The 19,858-nt window shown below is 44.6% G+C and overlaps 1 protein-coding gene across 1 annotated transcript in view; it reads right to left on the bottom strand.

Annotated features, from left to right (window-relative positions):
- Window positions 1–19,858, bottom strand: part of LOC138566962 (inositol-trisphosphate 3-kinase A-like) — a 497,863-nt gene that overhangs the window by 4,280 nt on the left and 473,725 nt on the right. Inside the window, exon 7 of the mRNA XM_069644745.1 lies at window positions 10,528–10,599. Within this exon, the coding sequence (XP_069500846.1) occupies window positions 10,528–10,599 (72 nt within the window). The remainder of the gene's footprint in view (window positions 1–10,527; window positions 10,600–19,858) is intronic.

Genomic DNA, 19,858 nt, shown 5'->3' with positions numbered 1-19,858 from the left:
AGGTTCCCCCCAACCCTGGCAAATTACCCTTTCGTTAACAGGCAAACTTGATCCTTATTTCTTTAATTTACATAATGGCTGTGTTATGCACTAGGTTTCTTTAAAAACGTCAATGTGTGAGAAAGCATATCCTTTCCTTCTCAACTTGTGTGCCTTTGATTCTAACATTTTGGAATTTCTCTACAAAAGCATTACTGTTTTTTTTTTACGCTGGGTTCCACTCATAAGGGGATCTATGTGATTATTTTGAAAATAAAATTTTAAAGCCTAAAATACTGATTATCTTTTACCCCAGTTTACTGCATATATATGCAGGGCGAACCCTCCGATAACCCTCCACCTGTATTAACTTAACCCACCACCCCACATATATATCCAGTAGTTTGGGCTTTGAAATGTTTACATCCCTTATTTTGGTATGATCCCCTCATAAGGCACTATGCGTTTAAAATTTGAACACTTTACGCATTACGTGTAAAACATTGGTTGAACGACATGGCCCTGCTTGAAATGTAATTTCTCAGCGAGGAGGGCTGCCTCCAAGTGTTTGAGCATGTATCAGTTTAGTTTCCAATTTATGGTCCTTTAGATAAAGGCGGCATGCAGACCGCGTTCCTGGCATACTTTTACCCACCAGCCAATAGAATTTAAAGTGGGAGAATCTCTTGCCTTTTTCCCCCATGTAAAAGTGATGTCCAGCTCTGTGTGTGCTTTGTTGCTCATGTATCATGTGACCATCATATGATTAAGAGGTCTCTAGGACTTCGAAAGCTTATGGAACTACCATTGTAGCATAATACTTTGTTAGTTCGATGAAAGGTATCAATCAGGAAACGTTTCTAACCGACACAATGTCTAACTGACACATTGACCCCTGGTGGTCCTAACCTATCTTGTGCCAAATCTTATCAAATTCACAAGTCCCAAGCTAAGACGACTGTTCCTGAAATGTTACCTTGTCTGGTGGTTTTGGGCCCTAGACAGAGCACTCCTATTGAAAAAGAAGAACGTGCAGACTATGCGACAGGAAGGATATCCCTGGAGCTAGCAGACACTTATTAATGCAATATAAGGCACTAAGGAATGAGTTTGATTTAGAGTTTTGTGTACTCTGCCTTTTGTTATGGATATGATGTGATAGGTTATTTATAACGCGCTTAATACCCAGAGGTTTCTAAGCGCGGACCCGGGGATCTAATCTGTGTTGCTCCGTGTCGTCTTGCTTCCAAGGCGAGCATGTTGCCGCTGAGCTATCCTCTACTGATAGGTTCTGGTTGCGTTGCTTGGTAGGCAATGAAGTGTCTTTAATAACTGCCCTGGTGAAAGTTTGGATGGTAATCGAAAATAAATTGAACCAAATTTAGGAACTGTAACTGCTTTTTGGAGGATTGATAAATATATGGGAGTCATTTTCATCCGGTTACATTTTTATACACCAGAATTGATAATTAATGTAATGCAGGATGGTTTTAATGTTTTGATATGATAGGTTTTGGTATATGTGTGTGTGAAGTTTACATTTAAACTGCTGTCACACCGAAACAAAAACTTATTTTTTGCCTGATTGAAAGAAATGAGAGCAATATTCACTGCAAACCTGTACTCTAGCAGAAGCCACCTTAAAATGACAGTGCTAGGTGAATTTAGAAGCCCCTCTGGGCAACACATTGAATATTTCACATGACGAGCTAGTGAGTGCAAGAAGAAACCGTTCACATGATTCTGGCTATCAGAGGGAGGTGGTTTTAATCTGCATAACATTCAGCGTCAGGCGCTAACAGCAAGGGTCGACTGATAAGGCAGTACCGAGAACAGAGAAACTGAAACAGGAAAACTGGTCGATGATAAAAAATGAAGCTATTAAAGAACCAGGATGCATTTCCCCAGACACGCATTACACGAAGCATTACAACAGGGAACTGCACACCTGAGAAGGGTTACATTAAGTCACTGATGACTTCCCCCAAACAACTAATGTATGGGCTATTGGGACCTCGAGTTGCTATGCAAAAGCTACACTACGGACCAGCAACCTGCGGTGCTCAGATCAGAAGATGTGTGCCAGGACTAGCATGAACCCTGATATTTGTCTATGTTTGCTAAGTCTGATGGGAGATGCAGTCAAAAACATCTGGAGAGCAGACGTTTGCCCACTCCTGCACTAAACAATATAAACATCGCTGCTAGATAGAGTAGGTTTTTTTGTTTGCAGTCAGAGGTCAGCATGCCATTTTTGATTTCATCCCAAACTTCTTGTAGTTGACATGCTCTGTTGCACTTGCTTAATCTCATATATAGGTAGTTACCAATGCATCTGGATAGAACACATGTAGGAGCAGGTTAATGCAACCAACAACGCTGTTTTACTCCATCCAGTGGCTGAACATTTTAAAGTACAGAATGAAATTGATAAATGAATGATTTCTGTGGGACGACGCAGGTGCAGCTTAACTGAGGTGAGGACCAACTTCTGTCGTTTAGAAAACGCAAATGGAACACCTGACTGCATAAAGCACATAAATGATGGCAAATTTTACATAATAAGTATTGATATTTTGGTTTATGAAATTACACTGACTTTCCTTTGTTCACCTTCTTGCCTTACATTTCGTAGCACTGTAACTGAGGCACAACTTCCATTCAATGAGATTGATCAGAATAATTATTTGGGCTCTTAGAAGGTGGAAAAGTCTCCATAAAGCGCTACATAAGCCCTGCAGCAACAGAGGTCATCATTACGTATTAATCGACTGCAGAAGTCCAACTTGCAAAGTGCAGATTCATCCAATGTGGGGGGCGGGTACTAGATTCGGTGCTGGGTGGGTGACTGACTCGCTGAACTTTACATTTCATGTGACCATTAGATGAACGTGTTTCTCATGAACTTTGAAGACCTGCCGATTTGACACTACTTAAAGGGTCTACTTACACGAGGCAAGTCGCTTGAGAAAGCGCCACGGCTTGACAATAACCTTAATCCAAGAAGGGCTTTATTGTCAATGTAAGATTGTACTGCGATAAGAGGATAATCTGTACCCATGTGGGACTTCTAGCTCACCGGAGTGCGGAGATAAGATAACAGCAGTTTTGTAAAGTAGGCTGTTGTAACCTAGTGCCTGTGTGTTGTGGTTTGATGGATCTGTGTGATGTCTGAGTGAATGCAGGGCCTCATGAAATGCTGAGGTGGAACCTTGAGTGTGGGAGGCTTGGGAGTTCCAGAGAGTAACGGTTCGGACTTGGAGCTGGGCAGAGAACCAGGACAGATGCTTGTGACCTTCTCTCCTATCTTCATGACTGTACCTATAACTAATAAAGCATCTTCTGTTTCTACTTACCTGTGTCAGCCTGCTTCCTGCTCCATGTCATCTCTGATCCAGGCCCAAATTGCAGGAGGCAAGTTACTACATAGCCCTCATCATTTTTCTCTTTCAGCCCGTTTTCTACACTAGGCAAATGCTAGGGTGTACTCAATGGTCCCAAAAACAGGGGTTGGTTAGTCAGACTCCAGTTTGAACTGCTTAGGATGAAAGCACCCTCATCAATAATGATAAAACGATGAAGCTTTTGGAGGTTACTTTTTTTCAGGGACCAAAGGGCATTCTATGGATGAAGGGGTGGTTTTATGTCAGAAGTGTGATTTGCCCATTTCCACAACTCCCTGACAAATTAGCAAAATGCATACATTTCCTTTTTTCACAACTTTTTTGATTTTTGTAAATGGGTGTTCTGTCCACCCCGCCCCACTCCATCTTTCCCTTATTTTCTGTTACACACTTTTATTCTCTCCACCCCACCTTCCCCCCACTCATACTTAACAGCAAGAAAAAGACAGAGCTTACAGGTTAACACTTAAAAAGTGGGAGTTAGAGGCTGCTAAAAAAAGACCCAACGGTGTAGGTTATGGGGATGCATCTGGGACTTCCCTAAAAAATTAGAGAGTATATATGTGCCAGGGTATGATTGATGAGTCGGCCTGATGAAAGTATTCTCTCTCATCGTCCACTGAGGGTATGAATTGCAGTTCTGAAGTTGGTAGAGTCTGAGGGAGTTGATAATGAAAGCAGCTCTCATGCAGAGAGTGGGTATCACTCCCACTGAGTATCTAGGAGGCTCAAAAAGAATGATGGTATCTTGGGTGAAGGATTATCTGAACAAAACTGGCATTTATGGGTGAAAGTTCCCAAGGTGGGCACATATGATGGCATGATTAAGTCATGAAGGAGCCCATCATAAACTCTTATTCTCGCAAGTTGCGTCAGCTCTTGGCTAATTCTACAGTCTTGAATCCTTTGCTGCCTATTTATGAGTCCCTAACCCTAAAGGCAAGGGGACAAACAGAAAGGTGAGGCCAATAATTCAGGTCAAGTAATGTTTCCTCCCTCATAGATTCAAAGAGTAGAGGTGGGTAGGTAAGCCCAATTGGGGTGGTTTCCGGTATTGGGTCTTCACCTCCTAACTCTAAGGTAAGTGGTAGGTCCTACGGTACTACCCGATTCTCTGGCACTTTTTGGTACTGCATAAAACCTGACCCCCAAAGACTAACCTACGTGCCCCAAAATAGACAGGTCAGACTGAAGGAACGAATTTGAATGCAATGCCACAAATCTCTAGGATTCTAACAGAAATAAAAGGAAAAGAAGAGGAGACAACAGTTTGGGACTATACTGCTGACCCGGGGTCTGTCAAAAGATAAGGATACCAAACATTTTGAGTGTCTGGGGAACTGGGAGAGAATACAGGCTGCCCAGAGTGGGCAAGAGAACATGGAGGATAAGATTCAGATTAAATCTATCTTTCCCCTAGAGGATAAGACTGTATTGAACCGTGGAATCTATTGCTGCTTTTCTATGAAATCCCCTACCTACGATTGATCACGTCTCGAGATGTGGTGTTAGTGGGCTTGATAATGGGTTGAAGAATGGAAATAGTGGTCAACACTGTTCCATCGGTTGGAATTAGAAAATGTTTATTAACGGCTGTAAATGAATTCTAACAAAACAGTTTTGATATATCCTTGTATATGGGTGTGTATTCCCACTTTAACCCATTAATATGCCACTCTGTATCTAAGCAAAACATGAGCCTTTCTAGAATACAAATTTTGTGTTCAACAGGAGCATTCCCTTTAAGAAAGGTTAAAGTGAAGGACAACTCTCAGGACTGGATTCTGGGGGTATTGTCATCCACAAGCAAGCAAAAATACAACTTGCGACCCGTTTTTTAGTGGGCTAGACCAACTGCGGGGTGTTCTCTCTTGGAATTCAAGCGGCCATAAAAAGTTGATGAATGATCTGGTAACGTGTAATTACTAGTGTACACATGATATAATTATGCTTCAGGAAATATGGTTTCTTCAAGTGGCCATTTTGGATGGTTTCTTCTCTTTCGTTCAATTGGTAGTTCATCTGGGAAAATGGGCATCCTCAGGTGGTCTGCTTGTGGTGGTTAATTCTTCTTCGGCGCGCCAAGTTACTATTTTTGATGATATCATTCCCGCGATTTTAGCAGTACATATGAACACAGCTTTGAACTAACTTAATCTTATGCTGATTGAGTTATATTACAATTACATTTCTTTGAGTTTGGATATGTCTTTAGGAAATCTGATAGCAATCCTTCAAGCTGGGTTTCGATATTTGGGAATTAATTTAAAAAAGTATCTGGAGATTTAAATTCAAATTGCTTAATGGATCACCCCTTTCAGAATAGAAATAGGGGGAAGGTATCAATGCACCAACTAAAATTGGACATAAGAGGTACAGTGGATCAATTATTTTAGAGAGTGGATCTCTTAGTTTTAATGGGAATATAAAGGGATACCTCTGAGGAAAAGACATGGCACAGAAATACTCAATCCTCCAATATTGGCTACATAAATACCTCAGAAACTACTTTTTATTCTCATAAATTGGGGATCATTTCTCAAGTGAGTGATCATTATACGTTGAATGCAATTTTTAATAATCGCGATAAGGACTCCAAATGTAGAATATTCCTGAAATTGAAATATATGGGAAAAGGAAAACAATTATCCGACATTCGAGAAACATTGACAAATTCAATTCCTTTGCAAAAAGATATTTTTGATTGTACATCATTTGAGCTCAAGTGCCTCTTCTCCCCATAGATTTCCCATGCTTCGTTAAATCACTGCCCCAGGCTGAAAGGGGAGTTTGGAAAGTGGGTGTTGGATTTTGAGGTGGAGGATATCTTGGGGATTTATAAGAAATTGTAGTAATTCACACGAGCCAGACCCAAACGGTCTCTCTAATCAATTATTATATATGTATTTTTGCAACACATTTTAATAACTGAGCAAACTCCAATATCTTGGAAAACCTCGAACATAGTATTGTTCTATAAGGAAGGATCAAAATTAGATCCAATGAATTACAGACCGATTGTGCTTTTGGATACAGATGAAAGGATATTCTCTGCTCGTATCCTTAAAGAATTAAATCAGTGAGCCACCTCCTATAATATCCTGAATAGATTTCAAACTGGAAGTCGCGGGTGAAGGGTAACTCTCTTAATGGCTATATAAATCGTTGAAATCCAGAGAAACATATCTGGCTTGGTCTTTATGACCAGTATAAATCTTTCCCTGACTTCGATACAGTCATTCAAAAAATAGGTTATGGGCAAAGTTAGCAAGATGGGGACTGCCAAAGGACCTGTTAAATACTTTGGTGTATATTCATTCAGACACAAACCTACAAGTGAGGTTGAATTTGAAGGGCCATATCTCTAAATATATTCCAGTGAATTGACTGCTCAGATGTGGTTGTATTCTGGTCCCAACTTTATATAATCTGAATACAGCGGATATGGGAAGAGAATTGGCAAAGGCTGCTTTCATCTCCCAAAGGTAACAATGTAACTTGTAACTATTCTGCATTTCTTATGCCGATGATATAATTCTACCCAAATTGGGCTTCAGAGATTACTTACAGCCTTTCAGAAATATACCAAGGATGATAATTCAGTCATTAATATAGGTAAGAAGAAAGATTATTCGATTTACACAGGTAAAACCAAATGATCAGGGTATAGTTGGTAGCTGAATAACCAAAAGTTAGATACCATTAAAATATTTTGGTTTTACAGTGACTGCCGAAGCAAATCGTAAAATTCTATTAACTAATTTTGGAGAAGAATGCAGTGCAGAGGAGGGTGCAAATGAAGTTTCTGAATAACAGATACAGAAACTTTTTTCCTTGAATCCGTTTATCAAATGTAATCACGGAAAGGTTATTCCACCATTGTAATATGGGCTGGAAACCCACCATATTTTGGTGGGTTGTGATCTCTCTAAAATTGAATGGACTGATTTGGAGAAATGTGCTATGTCTGCCAACCTGTGTTCTCATTGTGGTGATCTGCTTGAGTTAAGGCAACGCTCCTTAAACTCATACTTAATATAGAAGATAAAAAACCTATTGCTACCCCCTAAGAATTCACGGTATGAGCGTTTTAACAAAGGCAAAGCCAGGAACACATTAGGTTATGCAGAAATGTGTAGAAAAATGATAATGCATAAAGGGATGTCATTCACTAACATCATGGAACATTTGGGAAAACTCTTAAAACAACAAGACTGGTGTGAGACGTGCAATTCAATTTGAAGTTTCAGGCTCTTCTCTAATCTACATACAGAACATAAGGGTGGGGGATGTGCTTATCTTGTTAAATCACCATCACCTTTTCTGAGGAAGATGGTAATCAGATGCCATTTTAACTTACTAAATACAAGAGAAATAACTTTCAATCTAAAGGAGAACCTAGGGATGCACTGTGTAGGTTTTGCGGTTTGGATTTTGAAAATACAAAAACATCTGGTTATGGAATGTAATGTTTTAATGAATTTGTCTGTATGCTTTGCATTGGCTCTTTGATTCACGATCCGTTGTTTGTTTTAAAGGAGTGTTTGTGGTCACGGATTAGTCAACGGTATTCACAGGGTTTAATGTTTGTTCGTTAAATTGATGCTTTGTAAAATAAAATCTCAAATTCAAATGGCTCAATTGGCGAATTTAACATTATGATGAAGTTGTATTTTTAGGAATTATTTTAAACAAAACAACTACATTTTTTAAGAATTGGAATAAGGTGATTCAGATGATTTATAAAGTGTGTTTTAGGTGTATTCTTTCTTTTCCTATATTTGATAACTAGTTTGTACCTTATGAATGTGAAATCTATTTGTCCTTTTTAATTGAATGTGACCTGTGATATGACCCATGTGATACTAAATGTTAATTGAGTGTTAAACTTGTTTTAAACCATGGACACTAAAAAAAAAATAATTAAAAGAGAGTAGTGGTGAGTGCCTTATACATGACCTAAGACTCTCCGAAACGTACTGCTATGAAGCAGGCATGCAGAGATCTCTTTGGCAGCTTTTCAAGTGGGGGAAGAAAGCCCCAAGGGGGAAGTTGTGAACCCTCAAATAAATAGGCTGCTCTTATAAGGCTTGTACGCAGTGGAACAGGCAACCACTGGGTTAAGGTGCACAGTAGCTAGTATGACTGTTGTAGACAGTATCGTACTTCAGCTGAAATCCACTACGTTATCTAGTGCACCATTTAAAGAGTTTCCCATAGCTGAGATCACCCTTCAAATTGTTGACGATTAGCACCACTTGTAGTGTCCAAGAAACATTTTCCAGGCAAGGTTTTGCTTTGGAATGACTTGGAAGAGAGAGGCATCTTCGGAGGTATCTCTCTCATTCCAGTCCTCCTATGGGTGTCCATAGAATGCTGCTCAGATCCAAGAGTAAGATGACTTCTTCCCCTAGACGAGGGTTCTATAGCCTGTGGCCCCCCCAGGCGTTTTGAATTATGACTACTATTATCCCTCACCACTGATTGTGCTGGCTATGGCTGTGGGTATTTGTAGTCCACAACATCTGCCAATCCAAAGGTTGAAGACCTTTGCCCTAAACATTCTGTGTTAGAGCCTGTGACTCCTTATTGTCCTATGGGAGAGGGTAGAGGATTTCTTCATGGGGCTGTTTCCTGTACCAGGACCCTGTACTGAGGGCCATGTTAAAAAGGCTACTTTAGGTTCATGGAAAGCTACTTCTCCCGAGGGTCTTTTGGAACAGATACCTTCTGCCAGAAAAACAAAGATTCCTTTGGGTCATTTTAGATCTTATAGCCTGCAAAGATTTAACCTCGACAAAAAGGTTACGTTTGAGACTGCTCCAGAATTTTATTCTAGCCTTTCTGGTCAGGATAACCAACATCAAGCATGTGACATATCATGAAAGGAATTAATTACCCCTTGCAAAAGTCTGGCAGAGGGTGTGTATGGGAGACAGTGTAGTGGTCATTTTATTTTTTGATGCCAAAACCTTTGCGTGCTCTCCAGGAATGTGACTGGTGGGCTTGTTTAGGGAAGCCCCTGTATGAATGCATTATCAGTAGGAGACCCTGTATATTCCTCAGATCTATCCCTATTCTCCTGGAAGACTTCTGATTAAGATGGGCTGCTCCAGAGGATCTTGGTGTGGCCATACTGGCTGGGCTTTTCCATGTCCCTGCTGGCTTCTCTTGCTTAACCCGAGACTTCTTCCCAGCCCAGGGCTTTTCCATGTCCGTGCTGGCTTCTCTTGCTTAACCCGAGACTTCTTCCCCGCCCAGGGCTTTTCCATGTCCGTGCTGGCTTCTCTTGCTTAACTTAGGACTTCTTCCCCGCCCAGGGCTTTTCCATGTCCTTGCTGGCTTCTCTTGCTTAACCTAGGACTTCTTCCCAGCCCAGGGCTTTTCCATGTCCTTGCTGGCTTCTCTTGCTTAACCTAGGACTTCTTCCCAGCTCAGGGCTTTTTCATGTCCCTGCTTACTTGTTTAAGCCAGACTTCTTCCCAGCCCAGGGTTTTTCCATGTCCCTGCTGGCTTCTCTTGCTTAACCTAGGACTTCTTCCCAGCTTAGGGCTTTTTCCATGTCCCTACTTACTTGTTTAAGCCAGACTTCTTCCCAGCCCAGGGCTTTTCAATGTCCCTGCTGACTTCTCTTGCTCAGCCTAAGACTTCTTTCGAGTCAGAGCTTTTCGATGTCCCGCCTGGCTTCTCTTGCTTAACCCGAGACTTCTTCCCAGGCCAGGGTTTTTCCATGTCCCTGCTGGCTTATCTAGTTAGATTTGTAGCCACTTTGGGGGGCGGGTGGATCTCTTGCCCTGCACATTGTCTTCTTGCTGTTTAAGCAGCTCCTCTACAACAGCGCAGATCACAGGGTATGCAATGTCAGCAGCACATTCCTCTCCCCTGACAGCATCTGTGGTTTGCACACAAAATAAACAAACTGTGTTGCTGGCACGAGGCAAGGGCACACATTCCAACATGACATCATTTAATTTTGCTAATGAGTTAATGCATTTAAATAAAACAAAATAAATTACAGCCGCATGCATTCTGCCTTCTGAGAACAAAAATAGCTCCACCTGGGTTGCTCCACCCGTGAGATACCCACAAGAGTAGAAGCCCATGTTGATGGGGTATTGGCACATATGTGATTTTTCATGCTCACCTCATGCGTCTGGAAGAACTTTGAGTGCTGCAGAACCTCGCGCATGCTCCTCAGCCGGTTCAGGTACGTAATCTAAAAAGGAAGCACAAATCTGCATTTTTTGTTGTTGTGACAAAATGCTGCGACACGGGGGCAACTCAATGGCATTAAAAGAAAGAGAAGCCCAAAACCAGATAGAACACACAAGGTTACTACTTATGTGGCCCACCAGATGTGTTGGACTGCAGCTCCCATGATCTTTCTTCATTAGCTATGCTGGCTAGGGCTTGTGGGAGATGATGTCCAAAACATCTGGGGGGCACACGAGTAACCATGACTGATTTTCCACACAGTAATAACTTCCTCGAGTAAAAATACTGACGCTGTTCATTTGGAGCCGCTTGTCCTGTATAAAAGGACACACCTATGGTTTGTTAGTACATATGCAGTAACACTACATTTCTTATTAAATATATGATTTCAGTTTGGGATACCTATTCACTGACTGACACAGGAGAGCATGGTGTGACAAGTACTACAATGAAACTAGAATTTCAAATATGTTGAAATGTTATGTCCCAAAGAAGCCCACGTGCTTTTGCTGACATTTTCATTTCCCCAAGGAGCGGCACAAGCAATTCTATTTGTATTGTTTGTTCTTGTTCTTTTTTTACTACATTTTAAGACCACCTCTGACCCTCTCCACCCCACCGGAATATAGTTAGCTCTCATTATGTTGGAATCCCAGCTCGACCTTCAATTGGTACAAGATGGGGTGGTCCGTCATTGTTCGTCGCTCAATGGGCTATGAAGTAATGACACGTGACTATTGTCAGGCCACAGTGGCTGAATATTTTCAATCCCAGAACTAAGGTGAAGGTGTGAAGGACAAGATGACAGAAGCAGTTGAACAAGAATACTGGGCGTCGCGTTAGGTGAATTCCAAGGCTTCTGCACAGAGGTACCATAGACATGTAGGAATTACTATGGAAACGGAGGCAGGGACGCACGTCAACAGAATGATTCTACCAGCAGAGCTCTGCGTGGAAATGCAGCGTCGCTCTCAAGAATGCTCTAGAAAATGCATGCAAGCAAGGTCGGCTGCATTCCTGGATCCTCTTACGCTGAAGAGAGCTCAGCCCAAGCGCGGGGTTCAAGGACTCGTAAGCCTGGAAGTGTTTTAGTGCGGGAGGAGAGGCATGCTAGTGACACGGTGACAATGACCGGTATGACAGTAATGACAATGTCTGAAAGGAGGAGGCCAAACAAGATGTGAGATGGAAAAATGTGGCCACAAGCTTTATTGTAATACAGGCCATGGTGCAAAAGAAAACCAACCATAAACAACATCATAAGAAAAATAACACAAATACATTTTGGGGAACAGAGGGATCAGGTGAGCGGGGGGCCCTACTCCCACATAGGGCCAACTCGTGGCTGATCCCTGCCGCCACCCTGGGGGGGTGCTGCCTGGTGGCCCCTCAGGTCCCCCCAAAATTGGTGACAAAACTAAGAACAGCCCCTGGCTGCCAGAGCCCAGAAGATATTTCTGGTAAATATGTCCATGCCCTCTATGGACAGGTGGACCCCATCACTGCAAAACAGGGCCTGATTGTGCACTGCGATCCCGTGCTTTATGAATTTCAGACCTGAGAATAGGCAAATGTTGGCCACTGCTTTATTTAATTTGCGCCTTGACATTTTCATAGCTTTATTGGACTCTGCACCTTGCCAATGGTGGCGCGGGATGATTTCGGACATCACGACTTCTGTTTGTAGTCTGAACATGTGTGCAATGGATCTGAGGGAGGTGCAGATTCACGCCAGGAGGGGCTTCCTGCCCAATTGGGGCAAATCATTGCCCCCGAGATGGATGATAAGGAAGTCAGGGGAGGGGAGCTGGCCCCCAGTTTGCCGGCCAGCTTGAAATGAAGATCCCCCCCCCCAGCGCATACCTGGTTTGCCCCACCAATAAGTAACAGTGTCCTGAAAATGCATGCCCTCCTGGGTTTCCTCCAGCCATCTGCTGGCCCCGTTGATGAATGAGTCAACAAAATGATTCTACCAGCAGAGCTCTGCGTTGAAATGCAGCGTCTCTCTCAAGAATGCTCTAGAAAATGCATGCAAGCAAGGTCAACTGCATTCCTGGATCCTCTTACTCTGAAGAAAGTTCAGCCCAAGCGCAGCGTTCAAGGACTCATTCTACGTCTACAGATCTCCTTCGCTCGGGTTGAACCGCACCTTTGTTAATCCAGCTATTTAAATACAATATAATCCATACTGATCTGGTGTGACGCAGATGCCAAACATTAGCGTCTACTGCTCGTGTATGCATCATCTCACATTGTTGACCACTGAACTTGCCCCCTCTTTCCTCACTTTGAACCCGTTTTGCTGCCCCTCGGTTTCTACACCAGCAAATGGCCTGCCACTCACACTGTGTAGCCTAGCCTTTCTTGCAATTTGTGCCAGTCGTAATGAATGAGCAACCCCTTGTAGTAGCCATCACAAGTCTTGGCAATCCTTGTGCAAAACTGTTCTATGCCATGTTTAAAAGCCCACCTGTCGCATTGTTGCTCACATGCCAAGTATCCTCCCGCTCGTGGACTACCCTGGACTCTGCTTTCCTTCTCCACATGTGCCACTGATCAGGTTAGGCTCATAATGGGCACATCCAAAACCACCCTACTCACACTGGGCACAGCCAACGCCATTGCATCGCTAGGCTTGCTCTGCTTCCCAGGGGGCAATTCGGCTCTTACTTCGCTCAGGCTGAAAGCAAGTGGAGCTACTTTCCATCCCACTGCACTCTAAATATCATCTCCCTTGCACTGCCGCCTCGATGGGTATTTGAATTGATTTGGCAGCTGTGAGCAACTAGAGGAGAAAAGCTGTACACAGGGTACAGGAAGTGGCGCGCAGGTGACGGTAGGCATACGCCATGATGAAGGGGGTACTCCAGTGGGCTAACACACGGCAGAGCATATTTACACAAGGTTCAACAGTACAACTTGCACATTGAGTTCAAAGACCTCAACTCTGATGAAGTCAAGATGGATTTGCTCATTGCTCATTTTGCAATGAGTATTCAGTTTTTATTATAAAAACAATGTTGAAAAAACAGGCAATAGGGGCTCACAATCTAATCCCTGTAAATCCTTCCCTCATGGGCATAATCCACCCCCCACCCTTTGTGGAACACCATTTGGTCCCATTCATTTGGCAGGGGGGACCTTTCATTTAGATGCCATGCCCCCCCCCCAACATTTTCAGCAAAGTTACTCCACTTCTTTCCCTCAACCTTTGAGGGGATTCCCATCTCCCAGGCCAGTCTCTCTACTCCTACAGGTTGTAATGCAGTGCCAATTCACTAGAGTGAAGGTAACCCCCTTCTGCCTGGTTCATCCCTATCTGAGGGAGGGCCCAAAGGCTGTAGACCTATCTCTCCGACTCCCTCTGGCACTTCTTAGACCTAGTGGGGTGGTGCGATTGTCCTGGCTCCCTTCTCCTCCAGATGACCGTCTCTCAATCTTATCCTCACTTGCGGGTCTCCTCTCTTCTCCACTCTCTCTCTCTTCATACTCTTCCGCTCCGCTCCGAGACACTTCTCTCTCAACCAACCAGCTCCCTTCCGATTCCCTCTCCCTCCACCCCTCTCTTCCCTCCTTATTTTCTCCACTTCTCTCAAAATCTCACTATTCCCAACACGACCCATGCCTCTACTCTCCTCTACCTCCTGCCTCTCACTCTCATACTGTGAGGAATTCGACCATTTGCATTGTGGGTGTGCGCTATCCTGAGTTTAAAAAAAAATTGATTTGAAATTGAATGATGGTAGAACCACCTCAGGAAAATGTGGGGCGAATCTGCACACATTTTCTTATGCTCACCGCACAACATACACATAGACCTGTGTACTCTGGGTGGACGCAGCCTACAGGCGCCGTCCGCTCTGTCATATTTAGTTGGGATATGACAACCAGCATTACAAAATGCCATCTCAGAAGGGGGAGGGCCACACTTTCCAATTGGCATGGCGAGCCTAATTAACTAACAAAGGCTCCATGGATCCGCCCTGTCCTCTTGTGAGCCCTGCAGATGGTGGCAGCAATTAACATAGTTAACATACACAGAGTGTACTTAAAACAGGCCCACATGGGGCCTTGGCTGCAGAGGTTAACAAAGGAGACTGGAAACCCCAACAACCTTTGATATGCACTGTGTTGACCTAAAGCCAGCTCCCGCCCTTAGTATCAATGGACAGTGAAATGTCATGCCTGGGACTGTGTGTATTACAGTAGTCCTCCCCGCAGGGGGACCCCAATCAGAAGGTATGAGCATGTGGATTGATGGCACCAGAAAGTGTGATCCGGCCGCAGCTTCAAGGGAGACCTACCGCTTTTATCAGGAACCACAGAGAGCTCCATTGACCAGAGAGACCCTTTGATCCACAACAGACAGGAAGAAGGGTGAGACTTAGTATTACATGTTTTTACCCTTTTACCTTCTCGGTTGTAAAGCACTTTGGTTAGGACCTCATGCATACAGGAGGTTTTTGGTGGGGACCGAGAATGGGTTCATTAAGGTAGGCTTACCCTACACCAATTACTGTTGCCCATTTGGCTTTAAAAGAGGGATGAGCCCCTCTTTTGGCAGATCATCTGAAGACTTTGCAAAGAGTTACAAATAATAGAACTTGGCATTGGACCCTGGCTGAAGGTACAGTCTGCCTTACATCTTCTGCCAGTGAAGGAAGGCCAGGACCTCCAAAGAGGGAAGCAAGATCCCTCTCGTAAACCTCTCCCAGGGAACACAGGGAGATACTGAATCCAGAAGACCCTCCAGCTGCTCCAGAACTGCAAACCAGCTAGCACACAGCGTGCTCTGCTAGACTCTGCAAGAAGCTTCCTAGGTGGGAAGTTCCTGAGAGTCTCTGAACCAAACCAAGGACAAGGCAGCTGACTGCAACACTCTCCTCAGCTTTGGCCTGTCTGTCTTAAAGGACGACAAGCATAGTGAAGAAGCTAGGAGGAGTGCATCGACAAGCATCTACCAACATCTGCCTTAAAGGACATTTTCGAGCCAGTCCATCCCCTCGAGCTGCAACCAACCGACTGCACAGCTGACTGTTACGCCGCAGTTGCTTACAATATCCGAGACGCCTCGACCAATGTTTCAGAACCGCTGACCATCACTCAGACAGCGATTCCTGACACAGAGCTGCTGTGTAAGCCAGCCTGCAGCTGTCCATCCAGCCTCACTCGCAGAATTGCCTGCTGCCTGATACCAGCAGCTGTCTCCGTCTTGTTCGAGCACCAAGACCATCTACGGCACAAGGTACATTGTGGTTCTGTCCCCCTGGTCATTCTCCGAAGGCCCCTAGTGACATTTTACGACCCATTGCTCACTTTGTGTTGAACACAATGATCTTTGAACTATTGCAATTACTATACTGACTACCCTCCGGTCAGTATTCAGAGTGCATCCCTTTTACTTCTTTGAAACGGTCTGTCCTCTGCATTCCTTTACAGGATGGGTAGGTATTTTGTATCGTGCTAGGACTGTGTTGTGATAATAACGTAGATATTTTGTATACAACCGTGACTGGACAGTCGCTTTTATCATTGAGGAATAATTTTATTTTCACTCTGTTACAGGGCCTTGCGGAGATGAGCCTGCCATTACGTCCACGTTACCCAAATTGGACGAGGAAGTTTATAATTGACTTGTGCTCCCAATCTGTCGGATCCCTTCTGGTGTACTAGAGGTGTGGAGCCGATTCATGGTTTAGAAACTGATATTCATTGGTGGACCACTGGTGCCCCGGAAGTTGATTTATCACACATACTCTCTCTCACATGCCTACTCTTAACCCCTCATGCTCTCCCTCAAAACACCCTTCAAATCATTCTCTCACACACAGATAGCCATATTGGTACCGCTTTTCCCAGTTTCAACACCTTAACTTCACTCTCCAAAAGATGCTAGAAGTATCTTCCAAATCCTCCTCTGCTGAATACTCCTCTCCTGTGTCCTTTCTTCCTTCAACCTCAACCAAACAATTCTTATTGCAGAGTGACTGCTGGCTTTTTATAGCCATCCCATTCCTGTCTTGAAGTTCCTCTCTGCTCCCATTGGCTACATGAGCCAGCTGGTTCCCTAGGCCAATCTCTGTTTAAGTTATGCCCAACTCCTCCCATTTACTTTCCTTGTGGGCTGGGATTTCTCTAGGAAATATTCACAAAGTCCCTTAGCTCTGCCCCATTTTCGATCTTCAATTCCTTCGACCCAGCCATGCGATTACTGTGGTTGTTAGTTCTGTAGCCCTCTACTGTACCAAGTACGTCAATGTCTACAAAGGCTTTGAAGAGGGTTCCCTAGTCTCCCATAGGGCTTGTCGTTCTCTGCTAATTCCAGCCTGCCACTGCTGCTCCCCTGTAGCGTGCCTGGGCAGTCTGCAGGGGATGTCTGGTCTCCCATTCAGCTCCTGAATGGGGATGCCTATCCTATTCCCATTTGGAGAACCAGGAAGAGGTGATTAATCCTCGAACACTAGTGCCGAAATGTTCAGTGTTCCTGCACTTATTTCTTGGCTTGGCTCTCTGTAGGGCCCGCTCATGCTCAGCATCTCATTGGTTCATGGAAAACCCTTCCTATAGGATGCAAAGCTTTTCAAGAGCCTGCTCGTTAGGCCTGGCAGGTGGAAATCTCCAATGTATGTGACTGCAGCATGCACACATGCTCATGAGTGTGTGTGTGCGTGCGTGCTAGCATGGGAATTTAGATCCCTCCTCTCTCTAGCACTAGGTATTCCTGTTAGGTACACTGATTAACTGTTGGGCACCAGAACTAAGGTCAATACGAGGAAACCCTGGTAAGTTTGTGGTTGAAATAACATGTAGTAAATGATGGAGGGGAAGCACTGCAAGTAATCTAAGACCAGTTGCGCAAGTGCTTTCCCTTAAAGAGACAGCACCCTGTGGTGCTCCTGCAGCAGGTCAAATCCACCATCAAAACCTACCTTGCTAATCGCCACCAGTTCATACAAATGGATTGCTTCATATCAACTCTACCCATCACCTGTGGAGTCCCGCGAGGAGCCATCCTTTCCCCCATGATCTTCCATCTCTACATGGAACCATTTGGAACCCTGCTCGCTCCACGCAACATCCACATCCACCAATATACAGATCATATGCACGTCTGCCTCAAAATATCCTATCTTGGAACACCAGAAATGGGTCCTGCATGAACAACTCAAAGGACTCCACAAATTTGACCACATTACCCCAACCCTCACTGAACTACACTGGCTCCTACTGCAAGCCTGTATGATCTTTAAAACCACCTGCATCATCTACAAGGCTTTCACCCTGAAGTCTGCAAGCTACTGTTGGGAATGAGAGAGGATTTTCTAACCTCCTAGGCGATACCGAACAAGAACTAGATGCTGATAGAGCACATCCAGGGAGCGGGGGTCCACAAATAGCAGGGGTGCACAACTGATTTTGACAGATGGCCGAAAGTACCTTACATGATGGCTATAGTGGGTCAAAAAGTAAATGTGGGCGGGGCGGTAGGCGGGGCGGTAGGCGGGGTGTGGCAGGAGGCTTTTTCAACCCCCAATTTGTATTAAACACATGGAAAAAGAATATGTTTTTGAGGGGTAACTATTTTTATTTGTATTTGAAACTTACATTTTGTACTACACATTTTCCATTGTTATAATTTATTTCTATTTAGTTATTGTATATCGTCTGTAATTAAATTCCATATATTTTATTGACCCTTGATTGGACATTCCGTTATTTTGTACTGCTATAGTTTGCTGTTTGGGTTGCCCAGGAGGAGTATGGCCTTCGTTGAGTCAGGTTTCCTCAAAAATCAAAGGATGTACATCTCCTAACTGTGCCTGTTTTAGCTTTATTATTGCATTCACTCTTGGAGTGCAACACTATGACCCATGTCCCTCACCCCCAGCCAAACACTATGCCCCATGGCCCCCTCACCCCAAACCAAACACTGTGCCCCATGGCCCCCTCACCCCTAACCAAACACTATGCGCCATGGCTCCCACCCCCAACCAAACACTATGCCCCATGGCCCCCACCCCTCAAGCAAACAGTATGCCCCATGTCTCTCACCCCCAACCAAACACTATGCCCTATGGCCCCCTTACCCCTAACCAAACACTATGCCCCATGGCTCCCACCCCTCAAGCAAACACTATGCCCCATGTCCCTCACCCCCAACCAAACACTATGCCCCATGACCCCCTCACCCCCAACCAAATACTATGCCCCATGGCCCCCACACCCCCAATCAAACACTATGAACCTTGGCTCCCACCCCTCAAGAAAACAATATGCCCCATGTCCCTCACCCCCAACCAAACACTATGCCCCATGGCTCCCACCCCCAACCAAACAATATGCCCCATGGCCCCCTCACCCCCAACCAAACACTATGCCCCATGTCCCATAAAGACCCGAAACCCCTACCCCCTAACTCAGCACACAAACTCAAGCATGCACCCATACAGACCCAAACCCCCCCAACCCCCAACTCCGCACACACACTCAAGCATGCACCCATACAGACCCTGCAGCTCAACATACACCGCACTTACGCTCCAAAACAAACATTCATGCACACCCGACCCCCGCATCTCAACAAACACTGCACAAACATACAAAAACAAACATTCGTGCACACCCGACCTTACCCCCGCATCTCAACACAACACAAACATACACACAAACGTACAGTAGAACAGACCCGTCACACAAACACAAACAAACAGACCACTTACCAGACGTGCTGGAAGGCATGCTAGCTGGAACGCTGGCGAGGTCTCTGGCACTACGGCTGGCGTGGGCGTGGTAAGGCTGAAATGCCTTCCGGCATCAAGTCTTACTGGCCACGCCAGCCGTAGTGCTGGCCCTCCATTGGTGCAGCACACACGCACTACGTGGCTCGTAGGAGTTACGTGGTGCGTGTGTGCTGAGCCAATGAGGGCTAGTGTTTTGTCCTGCCCGGAAGAGAAGAGTTTCAAAGACTTTCCTAATGGCGGGCGGCCGATGCTGCTTACGGGCCGCACTTCATTAGGAAAGTCTTTGTTCTTCGCGGGCCGGACAAAATGCCATGGCGGGCCGCAAATGTCCCGCGGGCCGTATGTTGTGCACCCATGACATATAGGGAGTGCGCGATCACCTTTGTGCATGCATTATAAACTATATGGTAGATGCAGTTGTGAACGACATATTGGCAAGTGCCAGCCATCTTAGAAGTTAGGCTCAAGCACGGCAAACTGTATTTTGTGTGTTAGTATTAGGCCCCTTGCATGAGCGCC

The sequence above is a fragment of the Ambystoma mexicanum genome, chromosome 2p (assembly GCF_040938575.1).
Source record: "Ambystoma mexicanum isolate Mex_15411 chromosome 2p, UKY_AmexF1_1, whole genome shotgun sequence".
NCBI lineage: Eukaryota > Metazoa > Chordata > Amphibia > Caudata > Ambystomatidae > Ambystoma > Ambystoma mexicanum.
This window is presented reverse-complemented; position numbering and strand designations above follow the sequence as displayed.